Here is a 24,689-nt window from a genome sequence, read left to right on the forward strand (position 1 = left end):
GATGAATGGAATTTGTATGGTGGATTGACACCGTTATATATTGAAATGAGTTCATCAAGAACACAGGGACACAGTTAGGAACTTGTTAAGAGTAAATGTCTCACAAACATTAGGAGTTTTTTCATTGCACAGAGAACAGTAGACCCATGAAATAAGTGACTAAGTAGTATGGTAGACAGCAGGACTTTACGCCCTTTCAAAACTCGACTTCATGAGATTCTAGAAGAGTTAGGTGGATAGGAACGGCGAGCTATGTTGGGCTGAATGGCCTATTCTCATCCAGATTGTTGTAATGTTTTCTGAATCGTTTGTGGTATGCACACCAATCTTTACTGGACATCTGTTGGTGCTGGTGTTCTTAACTTTTGTACATCCAGTAAACTTACACTTGCATCTTTTGGCTAAATTATATATATACAGTGGTGTGAAAAACTATTTGCCCCCTAACTGATTTCTTATTCTTTTGCATGTTTGTCACACAAAATGTTTCTGATCATCAAACACATTTAACCATTAGTCAAATATAACACAAGTAAACACAAAATGCAGTTTGTAAATGGTGGTTTTTATTATTTAGGGAGAAAAAAAAATCCACACCTACATGGCCCTGTGTGAAAAAGTAATTGCCCCCTGAACCTAATAACTGGTTGGGCAACCCTTAGCAGCAATAACTGCAATCAAGCGTTTGTGATAACTTGCAATGAGTCTTTTACAGCACTCTGGAGGAATTTTGGCCCACTCATCTTTGCAAAATTGTTGTAATTCAGCTTTATTTGAGGGTTTTCTAGCATGAACCGCCTTTTTAAGGTCATGCCATAGCATCTCAATTGGATTCAGGTCAGGACTTTGACTAGGCCACTCCAAAGTCTTCATTTTGTTTTTCTTCAGTCATTCAGAAGTGGATTTGCTGGTGTGTTTTGGGTCATTGTCCTGTTGCAGCACCCAAGATCGCTTCAGCTTGAGTTGACGAACAGATGGCCGGACATTCTCCTTCAGGATTTTTTGGTAGACAGTAGAATTCATGGTTCCATCTATCACAGCAAGCCTTCCAGGTCCTGAAGCAGCAAAACAACCCCAGACCATCACACTACCACCACCATATTTTACTGTTGGTATGATGTTCTTTTTCTGAAATGCTGTGTTCCTTTTACGCCAGATGTAACGGGACATTTGCCTTCCAAAAAGTTCAACTTTTGACTCATCAGTCCACAAGGTATTTTCCCAAAAGTCTTGGCAATCATTGAGATGTTTCTTAGCAAAATTGAGACGAGCCCTAATGTTCTTTTTGCTTAACAGTGGTTTGCGTCTTGGAAATCTGCCATGCAGGCCGTTTTTGCCCAGTCTCTTTCTTATGGTGGAGTCGTGAACACTGACCTTAATTGAGGCAAGTGAGGCCTGCAGTTCTTTAGACGTTGTCCTGGGGTCTTTTGTGACCTCTCGGATGAGTCGTCTCTGCGCTCTTGGGGTAATTTTGGTCGGCCGGCCACTCCTGGGAAGGTTCACCACTGTTCCATGTTTTTGCCATTTGTGGATAATGGCTCTCACTGTGGTTCGCTGGAGTCCCAAAGCTTTAGAAATGGCTTTATAACCTTTACCAGACTGATAGATCTCAATTACTTCTGTTCTCATTTGTTCCTGAATTTCTTTGGATCTTGGCATGATGTCTAGCTTTTGAGGTGCTTTTGGTCTACTTCTCTGTGTCAGGCAGCTCCTATTTAAGTGATTTCTTGATTGAAACAGGTGTGGCAGTAATCAGGCCTGGGGGTGGCTACGGAAATTGAACTCAGGTGTGATACACCACAGTTAGGTTATTTTTTAACAAGGGGGCAATTACTTTTTCACACAGGGCCATGTAGGTTTGGATTTTTTTTCTCCCTAAATAATAAAAACCATCATTTAAAAACTGCATTTTGTGTTTACTTGTGTTATATTTGACTAATGGTTAAATGTGTTTGATGATCAGAAACATTTTGTGTGACAAACATGCAAAAGAATAAGAAATCAGGAAGGGGGCAAATAGTTTTTCACACCACTGTATAAAGTATGACTGGTTTCAGACTGGGCCACACTTATTTTAATTTCTGCTCTCACATTACTTGATGATCTTGTTCAGTGCCTATTAATGTTTAGGCGACTTCTAACTTTGTCATTACATACTAGTTTTTCTATGGTTCCTTCAGAACACCTGTGGGTGGCCCAAACAATGGTTCATTCCCAGGGCCCACTGCCTCCTACATAAGTCCACCCCAGTGCATAATAGTGCTGTCGAGACATCATAGACCTCACCAGGTTCAGTAGTGACCAGAAAGACTGTAAAGGAAAGATTGCAAATTCAGCCTTATGTTACTGTTATGTCATAATTAATTCTTTACCCTATGCAGGCTGTAGCAAGTATCAGCCATGAGGCTGCTGTTCATATTTCATAAAACAGCATCACAAAGGACTTTGCAGCAAGGAGATCCAGGAATGTAAAAGTTTAGATAGAAAAGTTGTCATTGTCATGTCAGTCCTTAAATTTTGTAATTGTCAGTTGTAAAATTTCTGCAATTAGTGTGGTATGTTTAAGTGAGGTAATGTATAATGTACAAAGTTTCACAGATAATTGTGTTCTTTCATTTATTCTTCCATTCATATATTTTTAATTGTGGAGTCGCCTCAAAGCACGTTTAATATTATTATTATTATTTATAGTTACCTTGCATACATTAATTGTATTAATCAATTGTATACGTGTTTTTACATCCATTGCTTGTGAATTTATACTAGCATACTGTTTTTTGTTTTTGTTTTTTTTTTGAGTGTCACCAGGAGCGAATCTTGCACAGGGCTCCAATTGGGCTTCGATCGGTTTTTAAACAATTTTAATCCACTTATAGAGCTTCGTACCTGATTGCATTGTTCATAACAATATACTTTAATGTCTGAACGAATTAAAATAATGTCAAGCTGTAGCGTCACTACACTGACGCATGCTTTTTAGAGTTCTTATATTTTGAAAGCACAGCATCAAAGCCTAAGGTGCATTTTTAGCCGTATGCTAATAGAGATCCGAGCAACGTTTCTCATTCTGCTTATTTCATTAATGTATTACTACAAGTAATAATAACCATAATGATAACACGATTTATTTTTTTCTCCCAACTTATCTACTAAAAAGTCACTTTAAAAAGGTGTTTCGTCTCCAAGGTAACCGCTGGAGCGACGCTATCTACCGGCTAGCGGAAGCGGAGGGGATTCACGTGACTTCATTTGACTTGAACCCGGATGTGAGTGCTGTGAATTAAACGTTTTGCGGATGTGGGCGTGGGTTTTCTCGCATTCTCTCTGTTGTGTTTACAGAACTTAACTGCTTCATGAAGTTAGCAGAGGTTGTTGATTGTTTTGCTTCTCTGTTCTGGAAAAGATTGTGCCGGACTGTGCTTCTGCCTCTCGCGGACATTAGGATATGGTTAGTCTCATAGTGTACAGGATTCGGTAGCATGCCGGGTGCACGTTTTGATTAAATGACCAAGTTTCACTTATTTGTAACCATGACTTCACTAGGCAGGCGGCTGTGAAAAGAAGCACATTATAGCTTTGAAACGTTTTCATTTTCTTTCTTCCTTTCATGTTTAGGCCACGAAACAAAGGAGAGGACCGAAAAGTGAGTTTTTTGAGATCTCATTATATTTCACAGTGAGCCGGCTGTGTTGACCCTGGATACTGCACCGTGTACACAGGGATATTAAGGACGATGGCAACCACTATATACAATAAACATTGGAGTAACTGCATTTTTGCAGTGTAAATGAGCAACTGACACCTTTAGCGTTAACATTAGCACCCCGGCTTTCACAGTCAGCACAAGCACTAACCGACTTTCTAAATGTATTTCAGGCTCCATTGACGATTTTCTTGCAAACCTCGTGGAGGATGCTGGTAAGACATATTTCCACACTTTTTTTTTTCCAGAAAATGCCTGTTTTTTTTTTGTTTTTTTTTACCTTGCAGCCCATTCATTGCGTTTGCTGTACTTTTATACATTTTTACTTATTGTGAGGTTGCCTTGCGATTCCACATTGGCCAGTATGAGTGTGGATGTTTGCATCCTGCCCAGTGCTCTTTCCTGCTGTGCACCCAATGCTGTCCTCATATGGCTTGGAACCCTGTGACCCAGAAATGGGTTTCAGTATGTTATGTTTTGTTTGCATATAAATTACATCTGTTTGAGAAGATCAAGTCCTGTCTTTTGGTTGATAATGTCTTTCAGATATTTCACCAAGCAAAGGCACACGACACAATGGCCATTCTGGAAAGGCAGACACTCCGCCGTCATGGGGTCGGAACAAGTGAGTACACTAAAGGCGGACTTTCTACTTGAGTATTCAAAACCTATTGTGTGTGTGTTGCAACCAATTGAGCTCAACATATACAGGGTCATTATAAAGCTCTTGTGCAGTTTTAAATAATCATAATAAAGTGAATCTGTAAAAAAGGGTTAGCAAAAGAATTTTACATTTTTGTAATAAATGTATTTTTGAGATTGATCATTTTCTACATATCCAAAGTCAACATGGTTACAAACTGTGATGCGATTCTGATGATGTTCAAATGCGTTTTGCAGTTGACTTTCAGTAATATTCTCAATCACATTAGTTATGCTAGTCTGCAATTCATATAAATAACATGGTTTAGCTGTGTGGTGCATCATTCTTGTAATGGGTTCTAAATCCTGTTTGAACTGCAATGACTGATTCTAGTTTGCCTAATCACAGGAGACAGTTTATTTTCTCTTCTGTTTAAGTCATTTGTTATTCTAAAAACAGTAATTAAAAAAATTAGTTAAAAAGGAATAAACTATTACAAATGTATTATTAAAACTATGATAAAACATATTGCTTCACATGTTCTATCATGCATACAACTAAAGTTATGATATTTTTAAATATCCACAAGGTGTTTATAATGACTCTGCATTAGTAATGTCCTCTTATTTATCTCCCAGGTCAGTGGCTGATGAAGATTTTTTTAGCAAGCTGGCAGAAGAGGCAGCAAATGAAGAGGTGAGGCATGGCATCTGCTTTCTTATGTAAGGGTGTTGTTGATTGCGGATCACACTGGCTTAGAATGCGTGTGTGTGTTTTTATTTTTTTAGGTTTCTGATGTTTCTGATGCCGACCCTCAGGCTCTACTTGATACTTTGAAGGTGATGCGGATATGTTCATTTTTAAAGCATTAAAGCTGCTTCCCCTTTTGAATTTTAGATGTATTTTATATTTATACAGAATTAAATCTGCCATTTTGAAAAGATACAGGATGTATCCTGCCCCATTTTGCAATTGGCTGCATAGACTCCCATGCTAGTACTTCATCTCTTTCTGTATTCTGTCTTTCCTTGCAGGACATGGATGATATGGATGCTGAACTGTTTGGGACAAAGAAGAAGCCAAGCTCTGCTCCTGGACTGAGTGGTCCAGGAAACAATGGACGTGGTAAATTAAGAGAAAGTCTTCCAGTAGACAGCAAGACCAGTGGACCAGCTACAAGTGTGACCATTGGGCAGAATGTTTCAGGTCCTGACACTTTTATTTACCAGCTTGCTTGTGCTTGTCTCCATTCATGTTTTTGTTACCTCTTACCTAGGTCACTCTGCCATTTTATTTTTTTTGATTATCCCTGCTAACCTGTCTCTTAAAGTGGCTTGTTTCATGAACCTTTATGAATGCTCTGCCAAGATATTTAAGGAACACTGCCTTCCACATTTTAGTGTCTCTTAACTTTTCTTCAAAATTAGGCAGCTTTCTCACACTTGTTCTGTCCATTTATCTAACCAGTGTCTTTCACTATACAGTTGATTCAGGCAATGAAGAGAGGAAGTCTAGCTCAGCCCCAGCAGGAACAGACAGGTCCAAAAAGTCAGCCTTGGATGGTAAGCACCAACTCATTGCATGCAGAATGATGTTGCATTTTTGATTTGGCAAAAGCCGAGCAAGAGCTTCTCATGCCACATAAAAAGAAGACCGAGTATCAGTGTTCTCTTTAAAGGATTGGTATAAGCAAAAACTTTTACTTACAATACCCTGCGAGCACTACTAAATGTTATAAGCATTTGAATGAGAAAAAGTAAGCACAAGTCAACATATGTGGTTCATGATTTGATCTTCATTTAAACAGTATATTTAGATAACAATGATGCAATTGAAATGAGGCAATTAAAAACAAAAAAAAATCCATCTGTGGAAAGTAAAGTCCATCCATGGCTCTAATAGCTGGTATTGCCCCTTTTGGTAGAAACTAGTGTTTCCCTAAATGTTCTCTCTTGGCACGACTCCTATGTTGATGTAATTTGTGCTGGCTCTTCCTAAAGGTAAGCTCATCCACTTTTACATCAGCATTGGCAAGAGCTGCCTGTAGGCCCTGTAATGAAATTCTGGGGTTCTCCATGGCTTTTTTCAGCATCATGCATTCTGTTCTCTGGCTGAACTTGAGGGGTGGCCTGGTCCGAACAAGTTGGCAAATATTTGAAATCTTTTGCAGTTGTAGTGATCTTCTGAACAGTGGAATGGCTGATTTCCAGTTGTTTGAAGATCTGTATGAAGCTCCCTCCAGACTCATGGGCATCTGTAAACTTCTTTCTGAATGCCTCAGAGGTTTTTTGTACCTTCTGTAAATGCCGAAGTCTTCTCATGTTCTTTGGATAGACATGGGTTACCTTCATCCCCACACTGAAAAATGCGGACGTTCAAACCAAAGTGTAAGAAGTACTTGTATTAGGAGGATGACTGTAATGTGGGTTTCACAAAGGAGATGAGCAATGTCAGAATTTTTAGTTTTTCTTAATTATCTACCATAATTTATTTTTGCTTGTATACCTTGGGCTACAAAAATGGCTGTTTTTCTTTATTTCAGCTCATGTATCCCTTGCCGCTGCCCCAAAAAAGCAGGATGATGTGTTTTTTGATGATGATGGAGATGATCTTATGGATGCCCTTGGTTTTGGAGACTCTCCAAAACGGAGCAACACCCTTCAGGAGAAGAAGACTGAGGTGTCAGTGTAAAACCTTTCCTATTTCCACCTGCTTCCATTTCTTCTGTGTTCAGTCACTCACATGTGCTTTCTTAACCCTTTGTGCATTTTATTATGTCTCTGTGTATGTTGTGGTGAATTCCTCCTTATTATTTAAATTGTGACAGGGCCTCTACGTTGTCAGCACGATCAGGTCTGGATGAGATTCTTGGGCGTGGCACTGCACCCAGGCTGCTGGAGCGACCACTGACTGGGGAGAGGAAGGGGGCTCAGCTTGAACGAATCAGTCCAGCAGGTACTTTAGGAGGTTTATGTCGTGATTTGCTTGTTTTCTTCATTTTTTTTACTTGTGTCCTTTTTCTGACCATTTTGTTCCCCACAGGGGATGAAATAGTGGAGGACAACTTCACATTAAATGCTCATCAGCCAGCAACCACAGAGGGCCGTGTGACCCGCAGACCACTTGTGAGGTGGGTGTTATTGTGTGCTACTTTGTAAATTAGGTTGGTGTACATACGTATTAATAGTGGACAGGTAGATCTGTATTTCACAAGGTAGACACGCTTCCTGAGTAATGGTTCTTTTTATTTAATCTGCCACTATCGGCCCTTAAGTGCACTTAATTTGTTGTACAGGTGATGTTATTCCTGCTTGGCACTTGCCCGACACACCTGAGTGCCCATTAGGTCAGCTACAGGGTCGTCGGCTGGCACCACCATTCAGTACATTTAGCTACCCAGTAAATGTCCTGGTGAGAGGGGGGTGGCCAAATGTGATGTCTCCCCGCCACTCCCTACAGCTGGCCCTACTGTGGGGTGAAACCCCAAAAAGTCTCTCTCCTCCACAGCCACAAACAGTAGCTAGCCTTCTGCGCGAGCTTTTTAATGGCCTTCTGTAATTCTAATGCACACTTGAGTGTAGGACAAAAACACTCCACATATTGTGAAAACAAACTTCCCTCTGCTTGACTTTCAACACTGATTTACTTTCTTAAAATAAACACTTAACTAAGGCTAAGGAACACATCTAAACAAGGACCTCCGGTCCTATGGTAAAAATAGGAACGTGGGCCAGTTTCTTTTTTTATTGATGACTTCTTGGCATTGCATCTTTGTCCATATTTCTTGGTTTAAAAGAAAGGCTCCCAAGACTGCTGATAATAAACACCAGTATGACATACAGGAGTGTGTGGGAGCTATTCTTTGTAACTTTATATTTAAATATTTTTTACAAAAATTAACAGTGCAGTTAAAATATATTCAACTGTCTTATTTCTCAGACTGTCTTTTAACGGACACATTCTTGCTAAACTTCTGTATGAGAATGTACGACCTGACCTTCAACTTTGTTTTCCTGCAGTTTCTTTTTGTTTGGATGGTCCTGAAAGGTCCTCCTTGTTATTTTTTCTTGTCTGGCTCTTTAAAATTAACTCCTTTAATTTCAGCCACTAAAGTATAAAAGTTTCAAGTATAAAACTTTTTTTTTTTTTTTGGTATTACATGTTTGTAAATGTTAGCTAAACCCTTCTTTGCATTTAAACAAAAATGACATGCTTGCATAGTCACTTGAAGCTAAAAATCAGTGATTATGGTTTATTTTTACTGGTTAATATATTTTTAACAGTTTTGCAGAATCAAACTCCTGTTCATAAGGGCTTCTACATGATTTCCTCTTAAAAGGAATAATCCAGCCAAAAATATTTTCTTACCCTATGTAGCTTGTAGTGATAACTAAGGAATATTTAATTTCATGCAAAAGGAGAGAGAGAAAAAAAAAAAAATTTTGATATAATGGAACAGAATGGCAACGGCAGAGTATAAAAAAATGTTACATGAGTCACATAGTCCACATATCCATTCTCTACATGAATGTTCAAGACATGCAAAACACATGTATCTTTTCTAAAATATTATAAAAATTAGTAAAAAATGTTCTATGCTGATTTTTCTAGAAGCAAGCAGTAATATTTCAGCAAAAATGCATGTGTGTTGTACATTTAAGAGTGTTCAGCTGGATTGGTGACATGTGGATTACGAGACATCAGTAACTTGGGATTTTTTTTTCCTCCCCCCCATGGATACCTTTCACATTGTTTGCCATTGGACAGAATAGGTTACCATCATATCATACTGTTTACTGTCATTCTGCATGAAAATACAAGATTCTTAGCTGCCACTACAAACTTCATGGGGTAAATAACGTTAATAAAAAAAAAATTATATTTTTGGGTTGAGTATTCCTTTAATTGTTTCTCATCTACCAACTTGACAGGTTTTCAGAGGAAGACCTTAATGGCTCCTCACTAGAGAGGAAGTCTAAGTCTGCCCCATCTGTGACATCGTCCTCTGCGCGTTCCAACAAGCCTGCAGCTGATTGGCTGGGACTAAAGGATGAGGAACCTGTGGATGAACTTTTAGAAGTGGATAGTGTGGCCCCCCGACCAGTACCCTCCAGCTCTTCTCAAACAGGCAGCCGTCCACCATCAGGAACAAAATCAGCAAACACTCCAAGTTCACCACAGTTACGTCCCAAGTCAGAAACCACCAAAGAGGAAGAAGTGGACTGGCTGTCTAGAGTGCTGTCTGAAAAGAAGCAGCAATCGACAGAAAAAACCTCGGAAAAGAGTCTGGAAGTAGATAGTCAAGAAACTAGTCAAGACGGTCCTGTGGACACATTTGTGAGGTACTAGGCAGCCATCTTGCCTTGGACACTAATAATATATACATAAAGATTGAATTATTAAGTAGGAACTTGGGAAACTGTGAGAGTCTTTGTTTTCCCTCTGTCTCCTTAGAAAAGTGGTCTTGGTTTAGTGGTGGTAACAATTTATTGTGGCAAAAAGTCAATTCATGTATTGATTTACAGCAAACCAGCCACTCCTCCTCTAGGCCGTCGAAGATCTCCTTACACAGAACGGATCCCAGAGGAGCTGCCCTTCAAGAGTAAGGATGCTACTGGGTAAGTTGGTTTGGGGTGAAATAGAGTCACTTGAGTATAGTATTGCTGGATCATTAACTGTGCATGCAATTAAGCCCAAATACTGTCATTTTCATTCCATTTAGTTCAGCAGCTCGCCAAGAAGAGTCTTCCACCCAAGTGACATCCTCTGCTGTGTCTCAGGCTGGTAATGTGGACATCTATAAGACCGGTAAACTCCTTGGAAGTTATTATAATGCTTGTTGTCACCATGCCACAACACTAAATACATTCACAAGAAGCCTAGGCATCTACAATTGAATCATTTTTGAAAGACATCTATTCCATGGTTTCCATTAATCCTAAAGGTACCTCTCTTCTTTTGATGTTGCATACCCCCAGTCCACAGTACATTGTTACACTCATTAAGTAAAATTGCAAAAAGGGATCCAAAAAGAATTTAGAAAACACATTGATTTTACCCCTCAACATTTTATTAGCTATTTGCATTCTAACACACCCTGTTTAACTTTTTCTTACAAGAGTCCGGGCGCCATAGTAAGTAGGACCTGGAAAGGTTTCAACAGAGTACAGAAGAGTCTTTTATATTTGATAATCAAGTAATCTTTGGCCTTAAAAGTCTTAACACTTTTGGCATCCAAGTAGCTGGTGAGATGTTGAGTGACTTGATACTCAGATTGACAATGGTAATTTATTTCTATTGTAGGGTCTGCCCAAAAGTCTGGAGATGGCCGCGTGAGTGTTATGCCCATACAGGTAAGACACCTCCCTCTTGGCCAGAAAAGAATCTTTAGAAAGGACCATACAGAAAAGCTACTGATGTCTAGTGGCAGTTAATCCAGGACTGTATTTGGCCAAGAGGTTACAACCTTAAAAAGGGAGAAGGGAAAAAGAGCAAGTTACCATTTATCTGTTCTTTTCATTCCCACAGTTGTAAGTGCCAACATATCGTAAAGCTGAATAGCCATAATACCCTGGAATAACAATGTAAAATCAATGTTAAAGCTAAATTTTGAAGTAACGTACTACTTTTACTTAAGATTACAAAATTTTCCCAAACGTTCAGAAGCAGAATTTCTCTGACCAAACACTGAACATTTGTCAGGAATGTCAAAAGTACTTAATCATGATTTAAAGAGGGGAAAAAGTATTGTCACACCTCACAGGCCTAAAGGCAAAGATAACATTTTTTTCGGAGACTTGCTTCATAATTAGGGACTAGTTTTGACTGCTAAGAGCCTGGATTGGCCAAATTTTTCATTCCGGTAATATAAAAAACCAGACATGCTGGAATTTTAATACATAAGGCAATTCCATTTGTAGTATCTGATCCTGAAGGGCACTATGTCATAGTGATGGGCAATTTATTTATTTCTAAAGTAATTTTGATAAATATTTATGCATCTAATGTGGGTGACACAGATTTAATCCTAAACGTATTTTCATCCATTCAAAATATGAGCACTCATAACAACATTAGGGCGGCACGGTGGCGCAGTGGGTAGCGCTGCTGCCTCGCAGTTGGGAGACCTGGGGACCTGGGTTCCATTCCCGGGTCCTCCCTGCGTGGAGTTTGCATGTTCTCCCCGTGTCTGCGTGGGTTTCCTCCGGGCACTCCGGTTTCCTCCCACAATCCAAAGACATGCAGGTTAGGTGAATTGGCGATTCTAAATTGGCCCTAGTGTGTGCTTGGTGTATGGGTGTGTTTGTGTGTGTCCTGCGGTGGGTTGGCACCCTGCCCGGGATTGGTTCCCTGCCTTGTGCCCTGTGTTGGCTGGGATTGGCTCCAGCAGATCCCCGTGACCCTGTTTGGATTCAGCGGGTTGGAAAATGGATGGATGGATGGATGACAACATTATAATAGGTGGAGATTTAATTGTATTTTAAATCCAGACCTGAATAGATCATCAGCTACATTAAGGACAACATCTAATACTGCACAGACAATCACAAAGTTGGTAATGGATCATAATTTTTTGGACTCATGGAAATTCTTAAATTCAAACTCAAGAGCATATTCCTTCTTGTTACTGAATAACACATTATTATTGATGAAGAAATAATCAATTGTCCACTACCAAATGTTGTAAATACAATGCTCTTGTTCTCTTCTAATCACATTCTTCTTATCTTGGAGCCCGAATCATTATGCCCTACACACTCCTCTCGTTAATTGGCGTTTTAACCCCCTGTCATTAGCTGATGTGATCTTTACAGAGTTTACCTCCAAACAAATCAATTATTTTTAGAGACTAATGCATCTTCCATTGTTTCCACAGGAATACTTTGAGAAACTCTGAAGGTGTTTTTCAAGAGGACAGATTATTTCATATCTCTTTATTAAAAATAAATTGGGCACCAGAATTAGATTTATAGAATAGACCAGGAATATACCTGAAAAAGACAGATTAAATGTTGAACCTCTTGCCAACAAAAAAAAAACCAAACAACTCAACCTTAACTACGACATTATTACGAACATGGAGAGAAGGCTAATAAGACTTTTACTCAACAAAACCACAAGCAGGAAGTTTGCATTACAATAACAAAATGTAATAATGCAGCTGGAGGTAAAATCGCAGACCAAGCAAATATAACTTATACATGTAAGGAGTACTAGAAGTCCTTATATTCCAACCAGTTTAAAGAAGAAGAGGAGATGCAGTCGAAGCAGTTTTTTGATACAATACAAACACCAGTGCTCACTATTCTTAGTGCAGAAGAATGTGACAGACCTCTGACACTCTCAGAACTACTGGATGCTGTAAACTCACTTCATAAGTGGAGAAGCAGCTGACCCTGATGGCTGCCCAGTTGAATTTCTCTCTATTATAAAAAAAAAATCCTGGAGAGAAACAGTAGGGCATTGAGACGTGATCTTCAGGATAAGATCACGGAAAACAGTTAAAAGACCCGCGAGGACCTTAAACATGAGACATTGTGCCAAGAGATTGACCCAGGACCGTCTCGCGATGACGCAGAAAATGAGATTCTTGCAAGACACGCCCTACTTACAATCAATATCAAATAAGACAACGGGGCAGCAAAACATTCAGTCTTGTGAAGGATTTGAGCACACACAGATCCAGGGCTTTCTGCGCATATAAAGCATATAAGGACAATATGTTATAAATGAAACGTCGACAAATAAGCGAAGAAGAAAGCAGCTTGGAGAAAAGTGACTCAAAAACGTTGGAGAGAAAAAAAGAAAAAAATCGAGGTGCAAATTCAGAAGATAAGAAAAGTAATTATCAGCTCGTAACAAGTGGAATTGAAACAAAGCACATCCAATCGGGCTCAGAATTAAAAGACAAAGTAGAACATCATAAACACGTTCACAAACGTTGGCACTATACACATGCAGAGCGGCTCCAAAAAAAAAAAAAAAAACATGCGCGATACAAATGTGGAGAAAGTTAAATAATATGAAAGTAGGAAAATTAGAAAGTATTAAAAAAAAAAGTAAACATCGCAGTAGCACAAACAAACGGAAATTATTACTCAAAAAAGGGAAAATAATCACCACGGACCAGGTGTCATTGGGGGAAAAAAAGCAGAATAAAGTGAGGTCAGAAATAAAAGACAAAGTAGAAAACAAAGTAAAACGTCATAAAGAGGTTACAAAACAAAGGGGCCAAACACATACAGAGCAGGTTAGAGAATGAAAACTGGAATTCAAAAGAAACATAGGTGCAAAACACATGCAGAACAAGATACAGAATATGAAAGCAGAAAAAAACACGACAGTGTCAAAAAAAGAAAGTAAACATTGCATTAGCGCAAAAAAAAAAAATTATTCGGAGAAATAACTAAAAGGCGAATAGAGATCGAATATATGGACACAGGTGATATGTCAGAAGTATGTAAATATTGTAAGGCTTTGAAGTTTAAGTCAGAGAATTTCAAAAACGTGTTTTACCTCACATGCATTTATTGGTTACTTTGCAAAAAAAAATTATTAACTGCTGATGATGATGAAGATCACTTTGTCTGTGCTGAAATTCTAAAACAGAGAAACCTGTCCTGAATTATGGTACAAAGTCATTAAACACACGTCTCACTGACCTCATTTAAAAGATTCAGCATATTGGGACTCGAAAGATTCCAAATATTGTTTTTACATAAGTTCTGAAATAAAAGTGAAACTAATGAAATTGCAACAATTCAAAGAAGAAAAAAATCTTAAAAGTGTGTATCCGGAAAACCAAACACGGGAGTTGGTGAGAGAAGCCCCCTAGTTATTTAAAAATATCAACTAAGTTAATTCTGTTATTATTAACAACATTCATACTGCAGAAGCTAGAGAGAGCAAAATTTTATCTAAAACTGTTTGCCAAGCATGAATTACTATTTTTCCCCAAAAGAAAAAAAGGACCTACTACAATGTCCAATTTCACTTCTGAATAATGTTACAACTAACATAATGTCTATAGCAGTTGTTCAAATTTTTAGCATCATTTTCCTCGAGATTTAGAAAGAGCCATCTTTCTCATGTAAATTCAAATCTCCACAATGTTTCTCTCAGGGTCCCAGTAGACGAGTGATGGGAGAACTAGAGAAGCAGCTGGAAGACAGAGAAATGGAGCTGCTTGCTGGAAAGCAAGCCTTCCAGACACGCATCCTAGAGCTGGAGTGCCAGGTAGACCTTTCAGTTCTTACTAGCAAGAGATAATAAAGAAAATCAGTAAGTCAGTTAGTTTACTGTATGGTTTTAATTGGTTTACTTTGTGCCATTTTGGCAGCAGACAAACTAAGTACATATATGGAGAATGCTTTTTAAACCCTTCCTTTATTGATAATGTGCTAAAACGTTTTCAAACATTTTGCCATAGTAGCAGAACATAGACAGACAGGTACTGCGATATGTTTAGTTTCAGGCAGTTATTTTAACTCACTCATTGAGCCATTCAGCTTAGGTCAGGAAACAATAAGGAAACCTATTTTGTAGTAAGTGGTCTGAGAAAGAATTCTCTGAAAGCAATGTGTATTGTGACACATACTTACAACTAAGTAAGGAGGGGGAGATGATAATGACTTTGTCTGTCCCCACCTCCATGCTCTGACCTTTCTGAACAGCCATCTATGTTCTCTCCTAAAGGTACGCAAACTGGAATTGGAAAGAAACCAAGCTCAGTCTCTTGTAGAAAGTCTGCAGCAAAGACAGCAGCAGGACCTGGAGCTGATTGAGGGCACCCACAGGTACCAGGCAGCTAACTGTGATTTTAAATGTAATACACTTCACTGTGAGCACGATATAAGAGCAAAGTCAGAAAGGGTTGGAGTTAAGTGTCACAGTTCAGTCTGTCTCTTAATCCAAAATGCCAATGTACATTAAAGTGAAAACTGAAATTTTCTAAAGACATTGATTTAAAATAAAGGTAACCTAGCATTTCAAATTGCTGGCCAAAATGAAAGCTTGGTAGCTTACTTCAGCTAGAAATGTTTCATATTATAACACGCTTCAATCACAGCAATCTCAAGACGGATGTACATTAAAGAAAATCTGCAGTAGATGCAAATATCCTGTTACATTTTACAGCTCATTAACATTATTCTTCAGCAGTGCGCAGATGAAGATTGGTTTTTGAACGAGCAGCACCAAATGTTGCCTTAAGTCTAATACACTCTTGCAAGAAGCCATATACATGCCGAGAACCAAACATAATGACCAGCCAGTTTCCAAAAAGTTTCCCAGATCCTGTGAACCCTTTTATCTCAAGTGCAGCACCAAATGTCCCACTGTGTGAATGTGTCAGGAGAGACGAGGTGCCATATTGTGTATATCCTTGCCGCCCCCTCCTGCTGAACATGTATTTTGATATGCAGTCACTTGGCCTCTTTAAAGGAATACTCCACCATAAAAAGATATAGATAGATTTTTTTTTTTTATTCATTACTTAACCCATACAGAATGTTGAGAAAGTCAAAGTTTATATTTAGTTAACATCTTACATGTACACATAATCAGGTAGTCAATTCTTTATCATCCTTATACTGGAAGTCACTCAAAGTATAGAACATTCCCCTCACTTGCTGTTACATGGAGTCCCCATGTCAATCACAAATTAAATTCAAGCCCTTTATTGCATTTTAATAATTATGAATGCCAATACTAGTTTGCTTAAATGATATCCATTAACTAGTTATAGACATTTTAAAGCTGCTATTACTATTGATATTAGTATATTTTACATTCTACTTAAGAAGGGCACTATTTTTTTCAATTGAATAATGGAGGAACCTTTATTAAAATGAAAGGGAGTTATGTTTTTGTCATAGTATTGACCAGGTATTGAGTATAGTGAAATTTCACTGGTATTGATATGGAATACAGTGATCCCTCGCTATATCGCGCTTCGCTTTTCGCGGCTTCACTCTATCGCGGATTTTATATGTAAGCATATTTAAATATATATTGCGGATTTTTTGCTGGTTCGCGGATTTCTGAGGACAATGGGTCTTTTAATTTCTGGTACATGCTTCCTCAGTTGGTTTGCCCAGTTGATTTCATACAAGGGATGCTATTGGCAGATGGCTGAGAAGCTACCCAACTTACTTTTCTTTCTCTCTCTTGCGCTGACTATCTGTGATCCTGACGTAGGGGGTGTGAGCAGGGGGGCTGTTCGCACACCTAGACGATACGGACGCTCGTCTAAAAATGCTGAAAGATTATCTTCACGTTGCTACCTTCTGTGTGCAGCTGCTTCGTGAAGCGACATGCTGGTGCTTCGCATACTTAAAAGCTCAAAGGGCACGTATTGATTTTTCACTGTTTGTTTTTCTCTGTCTCTGTCTCTCTCTCTCTCTCTCTCTTCCTGCTCCTGACGGAGGGGGTGTGAGCTGCCGCCTTCAACAGCTTTGTGCCGCGGTGCTTCGCATACTTAAGCCAAACAGCCCTATTGATTTGTTTGGTTTTCTCTCTGTTTCTGACATGCTCTGCTCCTGACGTGCACTCCTTTGAAGAGGAAGATATGTTTGCATTCTTTTAATTGTGAGACAGAACTGTCATCTCTGTCTTGTCATGGAGCACAGTTTAAACTTTTGGAAAAAAAAGAGACAAATGTTTGTTTGCAGTGTTTGAATAACGTTCCTGTCTCTCTACAACCTCCTGTGTTTCTGCGCAAATCTGTGACCGAAGCATGGCAATATAAAAATAACCATATAAACATATGGTTTCTACTTCGCGGATTTTCTTATTTCGCGGGTGGCTCTGGAACGCAACCCCCGCGATGGAGGAGGGATTACTGTACAGACACTTCTGGCATTGTGACATCCCCAGTGAGCATACAACTGGGTGACTTCACATATGGATTATGCAACATGAATAACCTGAGATTTTTTTCTTGGACACTTTAATATTGCTCGCTATTGTCCAGCTTTTGTCATCATAGACACCCATTCCATTAGAACCTTCATTACCTCAGTTCTGCATGCAAATACAAGGCTAAACATTTTTCTTGGCCATATTGCTGCTTATACTTGACTTTAACGTTTTTTAAATTTATATTTTAACTTCATCCTGCTAGATGCAGATTTCACTTGTATGCATTTTCAGTTGAAACTATTCCTTATTCTGGGTGGGTACAAACATAGCCATTGACAGGCATAAATGCTGACCGCATCCCTACATCATGGCTACACCTTTAAAGCAAATGAAAAACCAGATAGGAGACTCAGAATCCCAGTAGACAAGTTGGCTTTTTGTCAGTGTCCACCTGCAACATAATCCCTCCCTGTTATTTTAATATGTGGTATAAGCACATACCTTTGGGGGGTGTTTCTGGTTGGTCGTTTAACTACTCCCTTCCTGGTTTAAAACTCAGAATCCCACTCTCTCCCACTGAGGTCCCTTCTATTCCAGGAGTGATTTATGGAGTTGGATAGTTAGCACTGTTACATACAGAGGAAGAGAGACTGGTTTTGAACAGGATGACCAGGGACAGGGAAGGTTCACCAGTGTGGAGTGCAGCCCTGAAATATGCCTCCTTGCTGATGTGCTTGTTCTGTCCACAGGACCCGTGTTAAAATGTTAGAGGATTCATTCCAACAGCGGGAAGCAAGACTGAGGCAGGAAAATGAGGATCTCCTGGACCGTATTGGCAGTCTTACTCGTAGTAGGGAGCAGGACCGAGCAGACTTGCAAGCCCAGTTCCAGCGAAGGATTGCTGAAGTGCAGCAGGAGAGAGATAAAGAAGTTGAACGACTGCGAGACTTGCAGAGGTACCATGTCCCTATGGTGTGCAAGTCATTAAATGTGTCCTGCATGGGTCATGTTCTATAACTAATGTGTCTCTTGTTGTCAGGAGGTCTGTGTTGGAGATGAAGGCAGACTATGAGAATCAGCTGCAGCATCTTAAGTGGCTTAAAGAGCAGGAGATTGATGCAGTTACCAGTGCCAGCTCTCAAACAAGGTATGGCTTCCTTTCTACCATTTTGGTCCGAAACCCTGGAACCACTGACCACTAACTGAGATGAACTTGTTTGTGACCTGATGTAGATCTCTGGCGGGCGTCATTGAACAGATGGAGGCCTTCACCCGGAAGTTGGGGGATCTGTCCCTACGAGTGGAGAGCACCCATGAGCAGACTGCACAGGGACTTGAGTTGGGAGCCAGACACAGGGAGGAGCAACTAAGAGGTGAGGCTACAAAGTGGTCCCTGCCCTTAGGTGGACTGCACCGCCATAATTTCTCAATCATCTTCTTGGCATAGTCCTGCAGGAACAGCTGAGCCAACAGCAGCGTGACATGGAAGAGGAGCGAAGCCGCCTGCAGGCTATCATCAGCAAGATGGAAAACAGACTGACTGAACAGCAGCGTCTTCTAGAAAAGGTGGGTTGGGGTCACAGGACTTGGTCTAAATAGCAGGATGAAAGCAAAGGGATGAGAAAAGCAAAAATGTGTCTTCCTCAGGAGCGTTGGCGACTGGCAGGTGAACAAGCCAAAGTGGAGTCTTTGCAGACATCCATACAGGAGGAGAGGAAGCTGTTGACTCAACAGCTGGCAATGGAGCGTGAGGAACTGGAAAAGGCCAAGGTGAGTGGGTTCAAGAACTGCAAATGGGTAGATGTCCTGTCCCACAATGAACAAAACTGCATGTTCCTTCTTGCAGAGCTCTTTTCTGGAAGAGCAACAGGTGGCTTTGCTGCGCTGCTCTGAAGAACGCAGACAGGTGGCAACTGAGTGGGCAGAGTACCACAAACGAGACAGAATCCAAAAAGAGCGGGCAACACAGCAGGTCAGCCAAGAACAGGAGAGGGATGCACATAGAGAAGAATCTCTAATCGCCATGGCACAGGTCAGTAAGAGGGGCTTTAACATACAGGGGGCTACTGACTCTAAAGTGTGTCACACATCTTTTCAGCTCACAAGTGATTAGCTGTCGAGAAATAACGGCCTTAGCTTGCCCATCACCAACTGTATCCCCGGTACTCTGAAGACCGTAGTCTTTGTACCTAAATGGAGTTTCCAGGTAACTTTAATAAGATGCTGGTGGAGGGAGTCGTGCATGTAAATAAAGTCTCTTATGTGTAGGTGCACGTAGAGTACTCTCCAAAAATCTTACCTATTTTAAGAGCATTTTAGAGTTCGAAACACTCCTATTGCAAAAAGTGAAGCAATTATAATAAGATATTTGAATGTCCTTAAAGAAAGAAATTAACATAGTCGTAGTGCCCTTCCAGTTCAAAAATATGAAATCTTAAGGTGCTAATGATTAATGAAGCACAAAACAAAGTGATGAACTGAAACAGGAATAGCGGTGTGGTGGGGAATAAAACTAAGCAGGGACAGACAGCCATACCAGAAAGGACTGAATGTAGATGTGAAGATTTAACCCACACATCTTACCATCATGATAAAAGTGAGCATAGTGACAAGACACGGGGTGGTCATCGTGTATCATCAAGATCTCTCCCAAGCAGACATGCGCTTCAAGGTGTGCGTTTTCCACCTCTTCTGCAGAGATCAAGCATATGGGCAAGGCTGAGGGCCATAAACTGAATGCAGCTAATAAGAAATATGACAGGCTTTAGAAACTGGAAAATGTCCAGCACCGATATTGGCTCACAACCAGCTGAAACCACTGGGGCTCTGTTGCACTCTTTTGCAGTCTAGAGAAGTCTTATCAGAAGTGGTCTTCATGGAAAAGTTAAGACCAAAAAGCCATTCCTCCAAGGTAGAAATAAAAACAAATGTAGAGTACACATGAAAACACTGGGGTGCAGAAAAATGTTAGCAGGTACTCTGGACTGATCAAAGTTAACTTTGTGGCTCTAGTGGGAGACAGGTTTCGCACCAAAGGGATGGACAACAGTACATGGATGAATATCTGCAAGCAAAAAGCAGAGTAGTGTGTGTGTGTCTATAAAAATATTATAATAATATATATATATAATAATATATATATATATAAATAAATAAAATGCTAAGGTCTGCGCATCTGTTACACAATTACTTGTGAACTACTAGGGCTAGAACTTGGATCTTGGTTTTAATGAAAGCTTACGACTTTACACTTTCTGGAACTGCAAAAAATTTAGGCAGTGGCAACCTCAGCAAAGTGAACAGTGATACGTTTCTTAGGGCAAAGTGATTGAGAAAATGGCAGGAAGAAAACACCTGCCGAGTGTCAAATGCATCATAAAAGGCAATTAAGTAACTGAAAAAGAATGCCGAGACACACACAGATATCCGAGAAGTAATCGTGAATAAAGCCAGACATGTTCTGGAAATTCATTGATGGGTAAAAAAGTTTATTGTAATAAAAGCACAATTCCTGCAAGCCCATCTATTCATAATCCCCCCAGGACACTGCACCTACGTATTCAGAGTTCATAATATAGTGTATTATGTTTATTGATCAACAAACATGATGGAGGAGGAAACAGAAGACTGACATCATCTGCTGATCGTCAAGCACATCACAGAAGATGCCTAAGATGGAGCAATTGAGTAGCAGGCTGACATGAAGGCTCAAAGACATACAAGACAAAATCCGGGCTACAGAAAGTAAGAACAAGAGAGAAACGCCTGCCAACTAACAAGCGTGACTTGGAGATTACAGCACCAGTGTGAGTGGTATCTAGCTGTATTTTTTTCATGGTGAAAACAGAAGAATGTGTTGATATAACAGGAAAGTTCAGCTTGCTCTTTATGAGCCACCTTTCTTTTAGGAGTTTAGGTCTGTGTGTTTCACTAGTATGTGTGTGTATAATATCTTATATAAATGTCTATGCGTGGAAGTGTGTGCGTCTGACTGTCCGGCCCGAAAGTGCGAGGCTACAGCATGAAGCTGAAAGAGCTGACAAGGCGGCCCCAAGTTCACGAGTCGGAAGAAGTAAGAAGTACGAGGCTCCAGCATGAAGCTGAAAGAAAGCGACTCCATCGCCAAAGTGAAACGGCTGTGGAAAGACAAAATGAGACAGAAACTCACTTAGCTGCCAATAGATGGGGCAGGGGTGGAGGGGTCGAGCACATCCGCAAAACAGAACCGCTGACCCATTTTAGTTCACCCCCACCCCGATGATTTCAGTAGTTTCTAGGAGCCCAGGCTTACACAGCTAATTTTACATATTATATATACACACACACTATATACAAATATCTAGACATGGGTACTGTATTTTGTCTGCAGGAACAAGCGGAGCTGAAGATAAAGGCCGGTGAGCTGAAAGTCCGTGAGGAGACCCTGCATCGTGAACGAGAAGCGCTTGAAAAAGAGAAGCAAGAGCTCCAGCGTGAGAAGGAAAGGGTGAATGGGGGAGCACTGCAGGTGCGGCAGAGGGCGGAGGAAATCGAGTCTTTCAGCAAGGTCAGTGAACAAGGAAGAACATTTTCCAAGTTTCAAAGCATCAGTGGGCTTTTGATCCAGGTGTTCACAGCTTCTCTAATTTCATCTCTGCCTAAGGACGTTTCCTTCAGTCCCTATCCCCCTTTCTTCTCCAAATGGCAGACTATTGTTCTACTCTGCCATTTCTGTTGCTTTCCAGCTGGCATCAGAGAAATATGCGGAGGGGGAGCACGCACTACATGAAGCCAGGAGGGTGGCCTCCGAGCACCAGGCTCGCCTCGCACGTATCCACCACCAAATGGAACGTCTACGCCAGCAGGAGCAGCACTTGCACCAGGTATAGTACGGCTTTATAACTGAATGCTGCATCACATGGTGGTGGAGAGCCATTACAATCCAGACTGTTGTTTCTTCCATCGATGTCATGCTCCATTTCTCTACAGGAGCGCTTAAGACTTGCAGAGCAGCGCAGGGAGGCACAGTGGCTGAGAAAGGAAATCCCAGGCTCCACACATGCAGCATCAAATCCTCCAGCTTTCACCAGTAAGCAATGAAATAAGCAGCCCACCGCACAGAACTTATTCATATTTGTTTTCTGTTTATAAGAATTACTTCACATTTTAAAAATCATTTCAGTTTTTTGGGTCAGACACCTCCTGACTCACCAGTGTGAGAAATCCCCACATATGATGCACCGTTTGACTCGTCTTGATGCCTAGTTATGGACATCATCAAACTTTTTGGGGTTCAGCCTTATTTTTGGCACTGTAGACACCCAATATATTCTCATTTACAGTCGTATGAAAAAGTTTGGTAACCCCTCGCATTTCTTTGGATTTTTGTTTATCATTGGCTGAGCTTTCAAAGTAGCAACTTCCTTTTAATATATGACATGCCTTATGGAAACAGTAGTATTTCAGCAGTGACATTAAGTTTATTGGATTATGAGAAAATATGCAATATGCATCATAACAAAATTAGACAGGTGCATAAATTTGGGCACCCCAACAGAGATATTACATCAATAGTTGAGCCTCCTTTTGTAAATATAACAGATGCCTCCTATATCCTTTGATGAGTGTCTGGATTCTGGATGGAGGTATTTGTGACAATTCTTCCATACAAAATCTCTCCAGTTCAGTTAAATGTGATGGCTGCCGAGCCTGGACAGCCTGCTTCAAATCATCCCATAGATTTTCAGTAATATTCAAGTCAGGGGACTGTGACGGCCATTCCAGAACATTGTACTTCTCCCTCTGCATGAATGCCTTTGTTTTGAGTCATTGTCTTGTTGGAATATCCAACCCCTGCGTAACTTCAACTTTGTGACTGATGCTTGAACATTATCCTGAAGAATTTTTTTTTGATATTGGGTTGAATTCATTCGATCCTCGACTTTAACAAGGGCCCCAGTCCCTGAACTAGCCACACAGCCCCACAGCATGATGGAACCTCCACCAAATTTGACAGTAGGTAGCAGGTGTTTTTCTTGGAATGCGGTGTTCTTCTTCTGCCATGCAAAGTGCTTTTTGTTATCAACAAATAGCTCAATTTTTGTCTCATCAGTCCAAAGCACTTTGTTCCAAAATGAATTTGGCTTGTCTAAATGAGCATTTGCATACAACAAGCGACTCTGTTTGTGGTGTGAGTGCAGAAAGGGCTTCTTTCTCATCACCCTGCCATACGGATGTTCTTTGTGCAAATTGCACTGAATTGTAGAACGATGTACAGATACACCATCTGCAGCAAGATGTTCTTGCAGGTCTTTGGAGGTGATCTGTGGGTTGTCTGTAACCATTCTCACAATCCTGCCCATATGCCACTCCTGTATTTTTCTTGGCCTGCCAGACCTGCTGGGTTTAACAGCAACTGTGCCTGTGGCCTTCCATTTCCTGATTCCATTCCTTACAGTTGAAACTGACAGTTTAAACCTCTGAGATAGCTTTTTGTAGCCTTCCCCTAAACCATGAGGCTGAACAATCTTTGTTTTCAGATCTTTTGAGAGTTGCTTTGAGGATCCCATGCTGTCAAAGGGAAGCACAACGTGCACTTGACCACCTTAAGTACCTTTATATCTCATGTTTGGACACACCTGTCTATGAAGTTCAAGGCTTAACAAGTTAATGCAACCAATTTAGTGTTGTAAGTAATCAGCATTGAGCAGTGACATTTGTGCACAGCCAGTTTTTCACATTTGATTTAAATTTCATTCAACTAAATACTGCTTCAGTAAAAATCTTTGTTCGTAAAACACCGCAGTACTCAGATGTTCCTAAGAAATGAAAGACATACCACTGTTATCTTTTTTTTTGTTGAAAGTAGAGAGTAAATTATTATGCAGGCTGAGAGGGTTTCCCAAACTTTTACATATGACTGTATCGACCATACTTTGTGCAGAAAATGATAAAGAGTAAACCAATTGATGCCTTCAGGAAAAGTGACCAGGACTTGAAGTTGTGTATACCACATCAACCAAAATTGAGAATATTTTGACTTTAAACATTTAAGCTAGAGCTCTTGTTTATTACGCACTTCTGCTTCATGAAGTAACTTTTTATGAACGTGCTGAATTAGAGCATCTTGTGCTAATTGCAAATTATTTTCCTGCATTTGTAGGCCTCTCATCCCAGCTAACCAGCACTCCTCTCTTACAACCACCGCCAGCACTTGAGACTTCTGCACCCGAGTTACAAGCCCAGCTGCTGCTCCTCAGTCACATGGCAGCCAAGGTGTGTTAACACGGAGGTGCCCCCCTCATCAGAGGCACTTCCATTGGTGGTCCGGGTCTTGGTTTCAAACCACAGGTAGACAATCTTTTGGGTTTTTTTTTTTTCTTTTCTCTTAGGACCGGGAATTTCTAGAGGAGGAGCAGCTTTTCCTGGAAACTCTGAAGCGAAATCCTTATAGATCCCTTTCACAAACTACATGACTAATATTGTAGCAAGATGCTTTCATTA

At 40.3% G+C, this 24,689-nt stretch overlaps 1 protein-coding gene across 1 annotated transcript; it reads left to right on the forward strand.

The window, feature by feature from the left end:
* Window positions 1–3,309: 3,309 nt before the first annotated feature.
* LOC114664889 (fas-binding factor 1 homolog) lies at window positions 3,310–24,689 on the forward strand. The gene is made up of 28 exons (XM_028819185.2): window positions 3,310–3,448; window positions 3,616–3,643; window positions 3,877–3,918; window positions 4,250–4,328; window positions 4,985–5,042; window positions 5,135–5,185; window positions 5,381–5,552; window positions 5,831–5,908; window positions 6,889–7,027; window positions 7,174–7,301; window positions 7,389–7,476; window positions 9,278–9,688; window positions 9,872–9,964; window positions 10,069–10,154; window positions 10,650–10,699; window positions 14,469–14,582; window positions 15,042–15,142; window positions 17,957–18,163; window positions 18,247–18,354; window positions 18,441–18,580; window positions 18,655–18,773; window positions 18,855–18,977; window positions 19,054–19,239; window positions 21,577–21,753; window positions 21,932–22,069; window positions 22,176–22,275; window positions 24,349–24,461; window positions 24,578–24,689. The coding sequence occupies exons 1-28, from the start codon at window positions 3,446–3,448 to the stop codon at window positions 24,659–24,661; spliced, it is 3,216 nt and encodes a 1,071-aa protein (XP_028675018.1). The 5' UTR covers window positions 3,310–3,445; the 3' UTR covers window positions 24,662–24,689.

Source organism: Erpetoichthys calabaricus, chromosome 14 (assembly GCF_900747795.2).
Source record: "Erpetoichthys calabaricus chromosome 14, fErpCal1.3, whole genome shotgun sequence".
NCBI classification, from domain to species: Eukaryota; Metazoa; Chordata; class Cladistia; order Polypteriformes; family Polypteridae; genus Erpetoichthys; species Erpetoichthys calabaricus.